Source organism: Mirounga leonina, unplaced genomic scaffold (assembly GCF_011800145.1).
Source record: "Mirounga leonina isolate KUSES-001 unplaced genomic scaffold, KU_Mleo_1.0 Mir_82, whole genome shotgun sequence".
NCBI classification, from domain to species: domain Eukaryota; kingdom Metazoa; phylum Chordata; class Mammalia; order Carnivora; family Phocidae; genus Mirounga; species Mirounga leonina.
The window spans coordinates 51764465-51781577 of record NW_023270825.1 but is presented as its reverse complement, the minus strand read 5'-3'; the positions used below and the strand labels follow the sequence as shown (position 1 = coordinate 51781577).

Below are 17113 nucleotides of genomic sequence, written 5' to 3'. Positions count from 1 at the left end.
AAAGGTGACTAGATCAAGTCTTGTAATAGATTGAAGAACTAGAGGCTAATTAATTTTCTGAGCCTCAGTATCCTTAGCTTAGTATAAGGATAATAATCCCAAGGGTCAAGGTAGATAATATGGCCCTGGGTTTAAGATGGTTCAACTTTAATAATTTTTTGACATTATGATGGTGCAAAAGCAATATGCATTGTGTAGAAACCATACTTAAAATTTTGAATTTTGATCTTGTTCTGGGCCAGCAGCTTGCAGTTTGATACTCTCAGGTCATGTTGGCAGCTGCAGCTTCCAGTCAGTTACACAATTATGAACATAAACAACTAATACACTTGTAACTTTCTGTATGCATACAGCCATCCTGTTTTTCACTTTCAGTACAGTATTCAATAAATTACATGAGATATTCAACACTTTGATTGTAAAATAGGCTTCGTATCAGATGGGTTTTGCCCAGCAATAGGCCAGTGTAAGTATGCTGAGCAATTTAGGTATATTAAATGCATTTTCCCCTTAATGATCTTTTCAATTTAAAAAAATTTTTTTTTTTTTTAAAGATTTTACTTATTTATTTGACAGAGAGAGAGACAGCGAGAGAGGGAACACACGCAGGGGGAGTGGGAGAGGGAGAAGCCGGCTTCCCGCTGAACAGGGAGCCCGATGTGGGGCTCGATCCCAGGACCCTGGGATCATGACCTGAGCCGAAGGCAGATGCCCAACGACTGAGCCACCCAGGCGCCCCTAAAATTTTTTAATTAACATATAATGTATTATTTGTTTCAGGGGTACAGCTCTGTGATTCATTAGTCTTACACAATTCACAATGTTCACCATAGCACATATGCTCCCCAATGTCCATCACCCAGCCACCCCATCCCTTCTACCCCCCTCCACTCCAGCAACCCTCAATTTGTTTACTGAGATTAAGAGTCTCTTATGGTTTGTCTCCCTCTCTGGTTTCCTCTTGTTTCATTTTTCCCTCCCTTCCCCTATGATCCTCTGTCTTGTTTCTCAAATTCCTCATATCAGTGAGATCATATGATACTTGTCTTTCTCTGATTGACTTATTTCATTTAGCATAATACCCTCTAGTTCCATCCTTGTCATTGCAAATGGCAAGATTTCGTTTTTTTTTTTTGATGGCTGCATAATATTCCATTGTATATATATACCACATCTTCTTTATCCATCTGTCAATGGACATCTTGGCTCTTTCCATAGTTTGGCTATTGTGGACATTGCTGCTATAAACATTGGGGTGCACATGTCCCTTCAGATCACTACATTTGTTATCTTTGGGGTAAATACCCAGTAATGTAATTGCTGGGTCGTAGGGTAGCTCTATTTTCAACTTTTTGAGGAACCTCCATGCTGTTTTCCAGAGTGGCTGCACCAGCTTGCATTCCCACCAACAGTGTAGGAGGGTTCCCCTTTCTTCTCATCCCCACCAACATCTGTCGTTTCCTGACTCGTTAATTTTAGCCATTCTGACTGGTGTGAGGCGGTATCTCATTGAGGTTTTGATTTGGATTTCCCTGATGCCGAGTGATGTTGAGCACTTTTTCATGTGTCTCTTGGCCATTTGTATGTCTTCTTTGCAGAAATGTCTGTTCATGTGTTCTGCCCATTTCTTGATTGATCTTTTCAACTTATGATGGGTTTATTGAGAGGTAATCCTATCATCATACATTGAGAAAGATCTGTATATGCACAGTCCTCTGAAAATCAGAAGCACTAGCTACATTTCTACATTGGCATGCTCTAACTAAAAAATGGATACATCTAGTAATACTTTGAGGACTGTGAAAAAGGATAAATAGATTTTTACAGAAATGTGTTTTAAATTTTCTTCTGTTGTTTATACTACATTCCAGTGTAGTATGATTCTTCTCACTTGAAGTTAGGAGGGGTAAGAACATGAGGTAAGTTTTTTTTTATGGTGGGTTTTGCCTTGGGAAGAGGTAACTTTTTTATACAGTCAATATTTTTCTTTACAGTTTCTGAACTTCAGTATGATATTTAGGAAGCCATTTTCTACTTCAAAATAAGTATTCCCAATGTTCTCTTTTGGTTCTTTAGTGCAGTTTTTTACATTTATTTTTTGTTTTTTTGAAATTGAATACTGAATTATTTTGAAGATTACTTCTCAGTGATCAGGACTTCCATCTTTAGCTTAGGATGTAGAAAACTGGAAAGAACATTGTTCCCATTCTAGTCACAACAACAACAAAAAGCCAGATAATCCACAGAATCATGGTTTTACTTGAAACTTATGGAGCTGAGGTTGTAGGGAAACCAATGAGCCTCATTTCTAAGGAAAGACAAGTGTCTCCAATGAGAGACCAATTGATTTGGGACAGTCACTGGGCACTATATAATTTGGTAAGAAGAATTCAGCTGAAAATTGCAAAAGGCAATGAACTAGCATGAGAGTTTAGAACCCTTGGGAGTTGCAGACAGAGAGGAATTCATAACCCCTCATGGGCTAGTCTCCGTAGAATCAATCAGGTGTTCACAGGAAGGACTGAGCATCAGAGAAAGCCTCCTTGCTGATGCCACGCATTGGGGGAAGTGACCAGCAGTTACTGTGGAAAAGGCAGCAAACCCCATCTGGTTCCTTCTCCATTTCCCCTATAGAACAAAAAGGTTTAAGCTGCTGGGGATGAGTAGCCGACCTTATAGTTACACCTCAGAGCCTAGGTGAAGATCCTTTGCAGATGGAGGAAGGCAAAAAGAAAAAACTGTTCTATATCTGAGAGGAGTATGAAAACATCTTAGGCCTAGAACATTAGAGATCTCCAACCACTGGGAGGGAGGGCAGGATCATTGAAAAGATCCTATTTCTGAGACAGGGACACAAGTCCTGCTCAGGCTGAAGCAGGAAAGTAGAACTGCCCCCCGCCCTGCTGCCACCATGTCGCCTCATGTATCTAACGTTCCCTCCAACCAGGCTAGCAAGCACTAAGTAACAAATAAAAGCAATCAGCTGCTGAGAGGGACAAGAGTATGAAGAGAGAAACTCTCTGAGGTGCAGGCTCACAGAGAAGATCTAAAGCTGAGAGACCATTTGGAGGAATCATCTGAAAAACCCTGTCCCCACCCTAAATACAAAGTAACACTATGGGAGTTTGAAGCATCTGATCGTACCTAGGGTAATCATAGCAATAAGAAAACCGGGACACCTGTGTGGTTCAGTCAGTTAAGCGTCTGCCTTCAGCTCAGGTCATGATCCTAGGATCCTGGGATCGAGTCCCACATCGGACTCCCTGCTCAGCAGGGAGTCTGCTTCTCCCTCTGCCTGCCGCTCCCCCTGTTTGTGTGCACGTGCTCTCTCCCCCTCTGACAAAAAAAACCAAAACCCTAAACTCATTTTGACTAGATTGGTTAAACCCCACACACTAAAGGCCTAGCCTTCCCCCCCCCCCCCCCCGCAAAAGGCATACTTATTTCTAGGCCATTTACCTTAATGACTACTGTCTTACACAAGATGTTTGGCTTTCAACCAAAAGTTACAACATATATAGAAGGAAGAAAAAAACATTCTCAAGAACCAGATTCAGGTATGACTCAGATGCTAGAAATACCAGACAGGGATTTTAAAATAACCTTGATTAATATGTTAAAGGTTCTAGTGGAAAAGTAAAACAAACATGCATGAACAGAAAGAGACCATCATTCCAGAAATGGAAAATATAAAGAACAAGAAAGTGGAAATTCTAGAAATGGAAAGCATGGTAAGAGTGATGAAGAATATCTTTAATGAGCCCATCAATAGACTCAAACACAATAATGGATTGAGCCAACAAACTTAAAGCTAGGCCAATAGAAATTAACCCAATATGAAACACAAAGGGTGAAAAAGAAAAACAGCATGGAGCATCCAAGAGCTGTGGGACTGGTATCCAATAGTCTAAGATAAACATAACTGGAATTAAGGAAAAGAGAGAACAGGTTAGAAGATATATTTGAACAGGCAACGGCTGAGAATTTTTTTTTTTTTTTAAAGATTTTATTTATTTGACATAGACACAGCGAGAGAGGGAACACAAGCAGGGGGTAGTGGGAGAGGGAGAAGCAGGCTCCCCGCTGAGCAGAGAGCCCAATGTGGGACTCGATCCCAGGATCCTGGGATCATGACCTAAGCCAAAGGCAGACGTTTAACTACTAAGCTACCCAGGTGCCCCGAGAATTTTCCAAAATTAACTGGCAGATGAGTATCTGAGTCTGTTTTCAGTTCTTTTTGGTATAGACCCGGAGTGGAATTACTGGGTCATATAGTAATTCTGTGTTTAACTTTTGAGGAATCGCCAAACTGTGTTTCACATTGGCCGAACTATTTTACATTCCCAACAGCAATGTATGTTCCAGTTTTTTCACATTCTGACAACATTTATTTTACTGTTTTGTTTTGTTTTTCATTATAGCCATCCTACTAGGTGTGAAGTGGTAGCTTGGCCCTTCATGTATATAGTCACTTTGATCATATTGAAGGAAGAAAAAACAGTTAAAAAGAGGAAATAGTAATTTAGTAAGGAAAATCGACTTCAGGTGTTAGAAGTTTATGGCACTAATATATATTTAACCTGATTGTTATCAATATTTTCCACCTCTTCAGGTTGGTAGTACACTGGAGGATTCAAGAACTTCAGTGGCAAACTGTTCCAATTCAAAACCACATTTGGCTAGCGCACATGCTTCTCTTAGACTTCCACAGGAAGGCCAAAGAACTTGTATTCTTGTAGATAGTTGTGAAATCACTTCTGGATCCGAAGTAATTTCTTCCCTAAGAGCAATTCATGGCTTACAAGTAGAGGTTTGTCCTCTTAATGGTTGTGATTACATTGTGAGTAACCGCATGGTGGTGGAAAGGAGGTCTCAATCTGAGATGTTAAATATTATCAATAAGAACAAACTCATTGACCAGATCCAGTACCTACAGACCATGTTTGAAAGAATATGTGTGATTGTGGAGAAGGACAGAGAGAAAACAGGTTTGTATTTTTAAATGTTTTTGTTTATAAGGCTGTAAAGGAACTCAACTATTATTTAGTTCACTCTTCTACTGTCAGGATGTGGAAAACTCTTAAAATACAAATACCTGACTCAAAAATGTCACTTTATGTTTATATAAAGCCATAATGTTTTTCATTAGTCATTGTGTTTATTTTATGCTGCTATTATTATTAGCTTCATAAATAGGTTTCTTTATTTCTGGATTTTTTTAGTCATTGTGTTTAAATGCAGTTTGACAGTTAAAGGGTGAGAAATTGAAGGCAAGTGAACCAGTCATGCCTTTTTTCAGGAGCTCCAGAAAGGATAGGACCTTAAGGCAGTAGTGGGCAAAAGGAGGAGGATTTAGGGGAATTAGGACACAGGATTAGCAGCAGTTGGTGGAAGGAGGCAAGAATTACTGTAATCGATGAGACTGATTTCTTTCACTGGGCAGCTAGTTAGGTAGTGGTGCTTTTTATTGAAATTATGAATATCAGAGAAGAGCAGATTTGAGACATAAGGGTGTTCAGTTGAATATTCAGGAGTTCTTATTAGGGAGCTGAAATGGGTGCACAGGAGCTTCAATTAGGGAATTTCTTTGGGTGATACTTAATTGTAGGGGGAGCCCTGAGAATGATAGAAAAGGTCATGGAATATGGAATCAGAAGACACACTGAATTCTGGTGTCACAATAGCTATGTGATGTTGCATTGACAAATCACTCCCTCTGAGGGGTTAATAATATACTTGTCTTATTCATCTTGTGATATTATGAGGACTAAGTGAAATCATGCAGGCAAAAGCCAGTATGGAAGAACTCAAGAATTATGCAGTCACACAGTATATAGTAAAAGGAAATAATGTAGTTTATATAAAATATTGAGTTGGTAATTGAGCATTGTACCTTTTTTTTTTTTTTTAAAGATTTTTATTTATTTGACAGAGAGAGACAGCAAGAGAGGGAACACAAGCAGGGGGAGTGAGAGAGGGAGAAGCAGGCTTCCCACGGAGCAGGGAGCCTGATGTGGGGCTCGATCCCAGGACCCTGGGATCATGACCTGAGCCGAAGGCAGACGCTTAACGACTGAGCCTCCCAGACGCCCCTAGCATTGTACCTTTTTATCCTCATGCTGTCACTGGTAAACTATGGGGCCTTGGATAAGTCACTCTTTCAGTAGCCAAGTTTTTTTTTTTTCTATCTCCCTCCCCCACCCCCCCACAAGTGAGGTCTTCAGATTAAGTGATCTCTTGGGTCCTTTTAATGCTAAAATTCTATAATTTCCTCTTTACCAACATATCCTTTATATAAAGGAAATAGATTTAGAATAAAAGGAAAGTAACATGGCAAAAGTTACAGGAAAAAAAAAGTTATGGAAAAAGTTTTGTTTTGTTTTTCCATAATGAAAAGTGCCCCCAAAAGAACGGAGGATAGAATATGAAAAGAAATGAATGGGAAAGGTTAGGGAAGTAATAGGCAAGAATTAAAGATGACGTTAAAATGGGTGTGCAGTGTTTTGAGTTACTCTTGGAATAAATATATAAGATTTTCTATCAGTTAAGCCAGTGCTTGAGCTATTCATCAGTGCTAGCATTATAAAGAATTTTAGAGATAAGTAATATGGTGTTGGTCTTCAGGAATGAATTAGCTAGGAATATAAGCTCTCTCCTGCCGACTCATCTTCCTGTTTAATTCCAATTGAAGACACTCATAAAGATAATTTTTCCTATTTTATCTCCCAGATACTTGAGAATCACTTTAAATCTTTAGTTGAGGCTTTCTCGTTAGCATAACATGGCACTAGTTTGCTTAATGGTTGTAAATCTTGGGATTTTAATAATATATAGTATTAATAATTCTCCTTAACATAAGTTACTAAGGTTTGCATTTTCCTAAATGTGAAATATTTAGGAGACACATCCAGGATGTTTAGGAGAACAAAGAGCTATGACAACTTGCTGACTACCTTAATTGGTGCTGGAATCAGAATTCTTTTCAGTTCCTGCCAAGAAGAAACTGCAGATTTGCTAAAGGAACTGTCTTTAGTAGAACAAAGAAAGAATGTTGGTATTCATGTTCCGACAGTGGTGAACAGAAGTAAATGTGAGGCACTTCAGTTTTATCTGAGTATTCCCAATGTAAGTTATATAACTGCATTAAATATGTGTCACCGGTTTTCTTCTGTGAAAAAGATGACTAACAGGTACGTCTGTTTTAGTATTTTTAGATGGTTACTTTTAAATGATTCTTAGAAGTATTTCATAGAAATTTTAATTTTTTTAAAAATAAAGATGTATAGCACCTGTTAAGATTATCTCATTTAGTAAAGACTTTTTGCTTGCCAGTATGTTACAGCCACTGCATGCAGGTGTGGATCTTAATGGGGGGTAAAAATAGGCACTGCCTTTAGGGAGCTTAGAGTCCTCTGGGAGCTAGACAGACAGCTCTTATATTTGAGCTTGCATTCTAACATTCCTGGGCTGTTTAGTTCTGGAACTAGACAAATGTGACAGTGTAAATTTTACTAGTTTTTGTCTATTGCTTGAAAAGGAAGATTTCAGAAAATAGGTTATTTTAATTAAAATAACCTGTGTAAGATATTGAAATTATTATTATATATGACTTTAAATATAGAGAATATTTTATTTAAACTCGTGCTAAGGACATATTAACTCTTTTACGTTTGGTAGTCTTTAAGCAAGTAAGAATATTAAATTGTACAAGTCAAAAGTTCTAATTTATTTTTCAGCTCACCTCAAGAAATCTCCATATATGCACAAGTAACTCATCAGAAGGCTGAGGAAATATATAGATATATTCACTATGTATTTGACATGCAAATGTTACCAGATGGTCTTAACCAAGGTAGACTACAATCTGATGCATGATCATACTGCTCAGGTGAGGTTATGAAAGAACTCTGGCAATACTAAATGTACTTCAATAATCACTCCTGTGGCTTGTTATGATCAGTTTAAAATATGTAAAAGAATATTTTCCTATTTTATATTGTGTACATTTATATTTATATAGATTATAAATTATTTTAAAAGAAAACCTGATGTTCAGTAATCATTTTGATTAACTAGATTATGAAATTTATTTTTTATTGAATTAAAAAGGTTTATTGAAGTTGCTATTAAGAAGGTAAAAGCTCGGGCGCCTGGGTGGCTCAGTTGGTTAAGCGACTGCCTTCGGCTCAGGTCATGATCCTGGAGTCCCGGGATCGAGTCCCACATCGGGCTCCCTGCTCGGCAGGGAGCCTGCTTCTGCCTCTGACCCTCCTCCCTCTCATGCTCTCTGTCTCTCATTCTCTCTCTCTCAAATAAATAAAATCTTAAAAAAAAAAAAAAAAGAAGGTAAAAGCTCGAGTTAGAGATGTATTTTAGAAAATTTCCAGAGATTATAGTACTGTATTTGCCATTTGTTAGCATAATAGGTTGAGGTGTCTGACTGCTGCCAACTTAATGGTCATAAATAATTTTTCTATATATAAATGATAGTATCATCTAGAATATTTTATTTATTTATTTTTTAAAGATTTTATTTATTTATTTGAGAGAGAGAGAAGGAGAGAGAGCACATGAGAGGGGGGAGGGTCAGAGGGAGAAGCAGACTCCCCGCCAAGCAGGGAGCCTGACGCGGGACTCAATCCCGGGACTCCGGGATCATGACCTGAGCCGAAGGCAGTCGCTTAACCACTGAGCCACCCAGGCGCCCTAGAATATTTTAAATGTCCTGAGTCTACATACATATCGTGTAAGATGTGAATGGTACGTGTATCATGAGTAACTAGGAGAGATGAAAATTTAACAGAGTATGATTATCTTACCAGAAGTGTCCCAATCAAGTATAGTCAAATCCTGTTAGTATGAATTCCAACCTACACTGCTTTTTTTGTTGTTGAAATATTTTCAAAGGGTAATATTGGCTTAGACTTGGAAAATTGGTTAGTATAGATAAGCTGTTGAATGTGGACTTCATTGTGCCCATAATAGTCTGTCTGTGATGCTATTACCATTTTAAGATGTCTCCATGTTACCAGATGTCTCCATCTGCAACATCTGAGGCCCTCCTAGTTAGTCTAGTGCTAATGCAGCCTTTAACTATTGATCCCCCGCCCCCCATTTAGAGTCCTTTATTCTCTGGTTGCCCCCCATTTAGAGTCCTTTATTCACTGCAGGGTAGTTGAACCAACCTCACAGTAGCGTTCTCCTTGCCTTACATCAGGCAGGGACTTCAGAGTTCATCTAATTCAAATTGCTTTTCTCTTTTCTCATCAGGTAGAAGTGAGGCCCACAAACAAGTGACTTATTCAAGTTTACTGGGAAATCTAGAACCAGAATCCAGGAACTAGATACAGTTATTTTCACTAAAAAATTACTCTTAATTGTGAACTTAGCTTCTTTGTGGTAGTATAAATTCTTAATTCTTCTGAGAGCAGATTTCATAGTTCTGCTGTTCAATAATTCTGTCAAAGTCAGAGAGAAGTATTGGCTCATGTCCAGTTACTGATTTATCTCTCAGGCTCAAATTTACTCTTTAGTATCTTGCTTTACTATAATGGACTGGATTTTTTGAACATTTCTCCCTACAGTGGGCATGATTTAAGCTTTGTCAGTAGAAGGAAGAAAGGGGCTTCTTTCTGGTTCCAGTGTGCTGTTCTGCTGCTTTTTGCTTACATGGTGTCAGCGATGCATGTGGGTGGGGACATTTGGTCCCTACCTGGGTGCCAGAAGCATGCAGTTCCTTAACTTCACATTGACCTGGGCTGATGACCACCTTGGAGCATCTCCCATGCAGACACCAATGTGCTCAAATTCTTTGTGTCCAACCACCAGACAGAGTATTTTATAAATTAACATGCTGTGAGAGACTTAACCTAGAGGATTTCATTTATTTATGCTTCTGTGTATAGAGCTCTATCCATATTTAAGCTGTAGTAGCCTTCTTTATACTCTCATTGGTAGCACTTAACTATCAGCCCTATTGATTATTAATCCATCTTTGAGGCCACTTTTAAGACTCCTTTGGAGGTTACTTTAAGCCGTACTAGCTTATCTTATGACCTGATGGAAAGAAATGGTATTAAGCAGGTACCTGGCAGGTGGAATACAATAAAGTAGACTAGGAGGGACACTGAAGGAGTTCCAACAGGACACAGGGAATATGGGGGCGGGGAAGGGGGTGAGGCCACAGTTTTTGGTGTTGTCTGTGCAACATCAAAATTATCTTTTTGTTTCTCATTATGGAATTTAAGTACCTTCTAACTCCTTAAAAACACTATCCATTAACATTAAACAGCATGGTATTATACCAAATATTGGCAACTTAAGTTATACAACAGTATTTCACTCTAAAATAATCCCTTCATTTGTTCCATCCTACGTCTAAAATCTTTGTGGCAGGAACAATTATGAACTCAGTCTAATATCTCATCAATGTTCTTTTTAAATCTTGTGTTTCCATAAATTCTATAGTTATATAACTGCTGATTATTACTGACTAAATTCTTAAGAAACAAGAAAAATGTATATTTTACTAAAAGTTCTGATATTTTTTGAGGCAACAAGCTGAACCAGTAACAAAGTGCATATTTGTTTACTTTCCATGATTCAGTAATCAAACAAGAACCAAAATAGAAATATTATAAAAGCAAACCAAGTTTATTTGAACAGTCTAACTGGAGAGAAAGGATAAGTCGATATATACTATAACCACAGGCAAAATATTCTATGTCAAATTTCAAAACAGAGTGGCAGATTAAGCTAAAAAAAGGTTTATTTCTAAAGGAGCTATCTGAAAGGAAAATAATGTTTACCATGACATGGCATATTAACCTGACTCCTTACAATGGTAGATCAACTACTTGAATGTTTGTCTAATCCACTTTTTAATATTGAGACCAAATGTAAACTATGTCTGCATATGTAAATATGGTGTAATGCAACAAAATTTGTTCTCTGATTCTACCTAATAAAATACTGAAAAAGCAATAAATTTATATAGGTTTCATAGATATGCCAATCACAAGTTTTAAGAAAAAAATCAGGAGAAAGAGTGTCAGTTTCAACAACATGTAATTTAAACATAAGATCAATTCTGGCTTGTATACCAAGTGGTAACAAATGCTTTTCATGAATTCAGTAGCCAGCAGTAACAATCTACTTTTCATTCTCCCTCCCCTATCCCTTAAGGGTAGCAACATTTTCTTGGAAGCTTTTAAAAAATCTGTTTGGAACATGATTTTCTTAAAGTAAACAGACTTGGATGCTTAAGAGACTTATCTAGAATATTTTAATATTGCAAAACCCAGAAATTTACAAATATCTATACAAGCAAAACAATTTTCCTTATACTTTAGTAAGCTGCAGCAATGAGGAATATTTACAGAATGATGTTTTACTTTGAATACAAACTCCTAAAACCTTTGAGAAGGAATCCACAATTTCATATGAAGGTACATTTTAAGGAAAATATGTGTATTCCAAAAGAAGATACAAAAATCTGCTTCTTGATAAAAATCCTGGAAATATTTTCTCATTTTTACTATGTAGAATCAGAGTTTGAAAAATAATCATCTTTCTCTTCTTCATCTAAAGACTCCATAGCATTAGTGAAAAGTTTTCCAATACCAGAGTTTTCTCCTAATTCTGTAAAGAGAAGTTTAATAAAAAAAGATTAATATACTTCTAAAAGCAATTTCATAAAATTGAAAAGAACTGAGAAACTGAATAGTAGGTCTGCCCATTTGAGAGCAGTTAATTTTAGTACCATGTTAATAAGAGACTATCTTATAATAGATTAAGCTACAAAAGAAAAATTACCTTTGTTAAACAGGGTTTTTTTTCTTGATGTTGGAGTTGAAAAATCAGTTTCAACCTGCAAGAAAGTTCATGTTAATAGCTAAATAGTACCTCCTGTGAATTCTGCCTCAAACATAGACAAAAGAAGCATGCTTCATCCCAAGTATCTTGAACACATGCCTATAATGATACCTAATCACATTATAATTATCTGTGAAATGTCTATCTTTTAAGTTGAATTTATCTAGGGCAAGAGCACTTATTCAAAGTTGTTTCCCATTGCTGGAAAACATGACTATAAGAAAATATTACAAACTAATGCTGCAGAGGTGAAAGGAGAGTCTATGGGCCTCTGACAGTTGCCAAAATCTAAGTACTCATTCCAGTCCATTACACTAGCAAAATTTAAATTCTTGTCTAAAATGTTAATTTATATGACAAATTTTAAGTGTGTAATATCTGCTTATTAAATCAATGATTTTTAAACTTTTGGCCATGGCTGGCTACCTTTAAAAAATGAAAAGGAATAGAATAGAAAATATGACAGGGTATATCCACTGTACTAAGGGTAAATATAGTTCAAACTTTTGAGATACAAACTCATGTTCAGGTTGTGACATAAATGTATTGTTTCTTGTGAAGTGAGTCAAAAACACTATTCTATCATTTAGCTCTCAAAATCATTCAGTGGCATCAAACCAGTATCACGATTCCCATGTCAACGATAACCATACATGAATAAAATGAGATTAGAAAGCCCAAGTAGCTTGTTTTATTATAAAGCTGGTATGGGGAGTCAGGTCTTGAAATCAGAATTTTTAATAGTAAATCCTTTGCTCTTTCTATCCTCACACATTAGCTACAAAATATTAGTCTATGAAAAAAATAGGACTAAATCACAAGGATATTATAGTTTGGTAGACTGCTGCTGACATTATGACCCATTAAGAAAAACAGAAGTCCAGTAGTGGTTAGGATGATGTCAGAAATACAAAGAAATAAAAATTCTTAATAGGAAGGGTCCTTATGGATCTATATCCATGTGAACTTTTCATCACTGTGCAGAGAACAGACTGAATGGATGAGAATCTTGCTACTACTCAGCAACATAGGCATTATCACCTGAAGCCTGTTAAAAATGCAGAAATCTCAAATCTACTGTATTAGGATCTGTTTAACAAGATCCCTAGGTGACTCCTATCCACATTCAAGTTTGTGAAACAATTGTCAAAACAACCCAACTTTTCACTGGCAAAATAGAGACTAGAAGCCAATGAAGTCTTTCTCACTATGTTGATTCCAGGTCCTTTGCAACAAACCAAAATTTCATTCTCCAGTCCCAGAAATGTGGGACTGGAGAAAGGGAAGCTAAGAATCACTGAGTCTGTCTACACCCTCAATTTTGGAGATTTCTTTTAAAGAATTTAGTCTCCAGGCTGATTTTAAGTATCTGCCATTTCCAGTGGATAAATGAAACCCACAGATTGGATGTGATTATGTAATCCCAATGTTTAGTTTAGAAACTCTCTGAGAAGAATTATACTCTAGCAAGTGTGCAATATAAATATTTCAACATGGGTGAGGGAGGAAGAGATTGCCATAATCTGGTCAGAAGGAATATACAATCAGGAGATAAGGTGGTGGTCCCACTGTACCTCCATAAATTATTATTCTCTAAGACTATTTACTTTTAGGGCAAGAACTCTTACATAACTTATAACTTCCACAATTTGCCATATATTATAGTTGTTCAATAGATGTGATGAATAAATGAAGAATAAATAAACTTACTGTTTTTTTCTTGATATTGCCCCAGACAATGCCACCTTTACTTTTATGGGTTTTTTGCATACGAAAAACATACTTATCACAATCATTCCTGTTTGAATACAAAATTTTAAGTCAAAATTAACTACCATACTTCTATCCACAGCTTGAGTAGCAATTGACAAAATTAATTTAAAATGTGTTTTGATCTTTAAAAAGTATTATTTTCTGGGAAAAAGTATATTTTCTGGGAAGTATATATATATTTTGGGGGGAATAAAAAAACTGTTGGGACTACATCAAAATAAACAGCTTCTGCACAGGGAAGAAAACAATCAACAAAATTAAAAGGCAACCTATGGAATGGGAGAAGATATTTGCAAATGACATAACTGGTAAAGGGTTAGTATCCAAAATAAAGAACTTATACAATTCAACACCCAAAAAAGAAATAATCCAATTAAAAAGCAGGCAGAAGACATGAATACAGTTCCTCAAAGACATCCAGATGGCCAACAAACACATGAAAAGATGCTCAACAGGACTGTCAGGGAAATACAAATCAAAAGTACATGAGATATCACCTCGTACCTGTCAGAATCAACACAAACAATAGGTGTTGGTGGGGATGTGAAAAAGGGGAACCTTCGTGCACTGTTGGTGGGAATGCAAACTGGTGCGGCCACTGTGGAAAACAGTATGGAGGTTCCACAAGAACTTAGTAATAGAGGGGTGCCTGGGTGGCTCAGCCATTAAGCGTCTGCCTTCAGCTCGGGTCATGATTCCAGGGTCCTGGGATCGAGCCCAGAATCAGGCTTCCTGCTCAGAGGGAAGCCTGCTTCTCCCTCTCCCACTCCCCCTGCTTTTATTTCCTCTCTCCCTCTGTCAAATAAATAAATAAAATCTTTAAAAAAAAAAAAAAGTTAAAAATAGAGCTACCCTACAATCCAGCAATGACACTACTGGGTATTTACCCAAAGAATACAAAAATACTAATTCAAGGGGATCTTGCACTCCAATGTTTAGAGCAACATTATCTACAACAGCCTAATTATGGAAACAGCCCAAGTATCCATCAACTGATGAATAAAGTGTGTATATATATACACCCACACACACTAGAATATTACTCAGCCATAAAAAAGATTGAAATCTCTCCATTTGCTACACACATGGATGGAGCTAAAAAGTATGTTAAGCAAAATAAGTCAGAGAAAGACAAATACCATGTGATTTCACTCATATCTGGAATTTAGGAAACAAAACAGATCAACATGAGGGGGAAAAAAAAGAGAGGCAAACCAGGAAACAGACTCTTTAACTATAGAGAACAAACTGATGGTTACCAGAAGGGAGGTAGATGGGGCGGATGGGCTAAATGGGTGATGGGGATTAAGGAGTATACTGGTGATAAGCACTGGGTGTTGTATGGAAGTGTTGAATCACTGTATTGTACACCTGAAACTAGTATGTCTGTAATGTTAACTAGAATTTAAAAACTTAAAAACAAGAACAAAAACATATTTGTCTTTTCCATTTTTAAAGAGACAATGGTGTACTGATGGACAAAATGCTTCAGCCTAACATTTTAAAGGAAACACTGAATAAGAATATTCTAGGAAATTACGGTTTAAATTATTGTTCATTGCCCCATTTGTGCTCTTTACAATCACTATCTTGCTGCCTGCCTCTCTTTTCCAAAATTCACTGAGACTTCTTGTCCCTGGACTCCCTTTTATGGACCTCTCACTCCTTTCTACTATTCACTTCCTTCCCTATCCAAATTGAATCTTACAGTTAACCACTTTAAGGATACACCTGGTGATGAAAACCCTCAATTAATTTATAGCTTCCAACTAACTGTTGAGTCATTTCTTTTTAGCTTATTTCCACCCCCCTCTCATTCTTAGCTAATAGGCTTGGCTCAACTTGCAGACACAAATTGAAGCCAAACAGGACGGCTGTTCCCATTTCCCCTACAGTTCCTAGTCCTGCTTATGACCGTAAATACCAGCTGAGCACCAATTCTAATTCTCTCTCCTGGCTTCAGGATCCTTTATGATCAATTATCCTTTCCTTTATGATAATTTGGAAGCAACCTTAAAGCTGACATGTAGAAATTTCTAAATGTGTGACTGTATTAAGATATTAATGTGAACCACACACAGTGCTGCAGAGCTAGTCAATAAGCCTGGCCAGCTGTTCAGGGTCAGCACCTCATGAGTCTGTTGTCCTGTACGAAAAAATCACTTCTGAAATGATAAAACTGTTTCATTATTTAAAATAAAAAGGAAGCCACTTATTAGAGCTGGTGAGTCAAGAGATAGTGTAGAGGCCTAGGAAACTCATTTTTTAAAAGGTTTAGGACATATCTTCATGATACAAATGAGTCCACCATGTGTTCTATTCGGGGGAAAAAAAAGATGTATTTCCATCATTGTAAAAGTGATATAAAAAAACAAAACAAAACACCAAAACTCACTTCAATGTAATTCTACAACCTAGAAGGATAATGGCTGGTGATATTTTTTAGTCAAGAAATTTCCTTTCTGAATACATGTTATGTAAATTGGAATATTGTTTATAATTTAATTTCTTAGCTTTTAAAATCTATTGTCAACTGAACATTATTCTTTGTTGTTAAAAATTCTGGAAGGCATGATTTTTAGTTGTTACATATTATTCTATTATATGGACAAATCTAATTTCTTAACTTTATTGGACATTTAGGTCATTTCAGTATTATGTTTCATGATGAACATCTTTGTTCATACAAATGTACATACATACTTGCCCAAATATATTTCCTTATAACTGATGAACAAAGTTCAAGAGCCAAACGGATGAACATTTTAAAGCTTTTGATGATTTGGCCAAAGTGCTTACCAAAAACTTTGTCCAAAATTATACTCTCAATATACCTTCACCTGCAATGAATACTAAATCAAAAACAAACAAAAAATATCTTGTGGATTGCTGGGGAAAAATTATGTTTTTACCAAATAAATGCAAATTAAAATTTCACTAAGCTTCAGGAGAGGACTGAATATTTTTCTCAGGCGTTATTATCTGACCTCTGCCTCACACCCATGGTGATTACTCTTCATAAAATCAGCATTGTCCTGCTTGATTGCCAAATGGAATGGCTTATTTTCAGGCCTCATATTTATTACTTTACATCTTTTCTCTGTGTCATTCAATTGCTGGTCGCCCCTGATTTTTCTTAATTTTATTTGTATTTCAAGTAGTTCCTATATTCACATAGTTCAAAATTCAAAAAGTTTCCCTCTTATTCTCATCTCCAAGTGACCTTAGTTCCCTTTTTGTAGGGATCACTAATGTTTTCAGTTTCTTATATATTCTTTCAGATATATTTAATCAAAGAAAAGCAATTACATTTATATGCACGGATAACATATACAAGTACACACACAGCCCCTATTTACACAAATAATTCACTGCATCTAACTTTTTCACTTAATATATCTTGAACATTTTACCATAATAGTACATAAAGAATTCATTAATTTCTATGGCTACATAAGGTACCAGA

At 36.6% G+C, this 17113-nt stretch overlaps 2 protein-coding genes across 2 annotated transcripts in view; one reads left to right on the top strand and one right to left on the bottom strand.

Moving 5' to 3' along the window:
* Nucleotides 1–7939, top strand: part of FANCM (FA complementation group M) — a 64336-nt gene extending 56397 nt beyond the window's left edge. The window contains exons 21-23 of the mRNA XM_034992498.1: nt 4613–4988; nt 6899–7190; nt 7737–7939. Of these exons, the coding sequence (XP_034848389.1) occupies nt 4613–4988; nt 6899–7190; nt 7737–7875 (807 nt within the window). The 3' untranslated portion in view covers nt 7876–7939. The remainder of the gene's footprint in view (nt 1–4612; nt 4989–6898; nt 7191–7736) is intronic.
* A 2091-nt stretch (nt 7940–10030) lies between these two features.
* The window catches only part of MIS18BP1 (MIS18 binding protein 1), a 46789-nt gene continuing 39706 nt past the window's right edge, over nt 10031–17113 (bottom strand). Inside the window, exons 15-17 of the mRNA XM_034992391.1 lie at nt 13585–13672; nt 11815–11869; nt 10031–11640 (exon numbers count right to left, since the gene is read on the bottom strand). Of these exons, the coding sequence (XP_034848282.1) occupies nt 11537–11640; nt 11815–11869; nt 13585–13672 (247 nt within the window). The 3' untranslated portion in view covers nt 10031–11536. The remainder of the gene's footprint in view (nt 11641–11814; nt 11870–13584; nt 13673–17113) is intronic.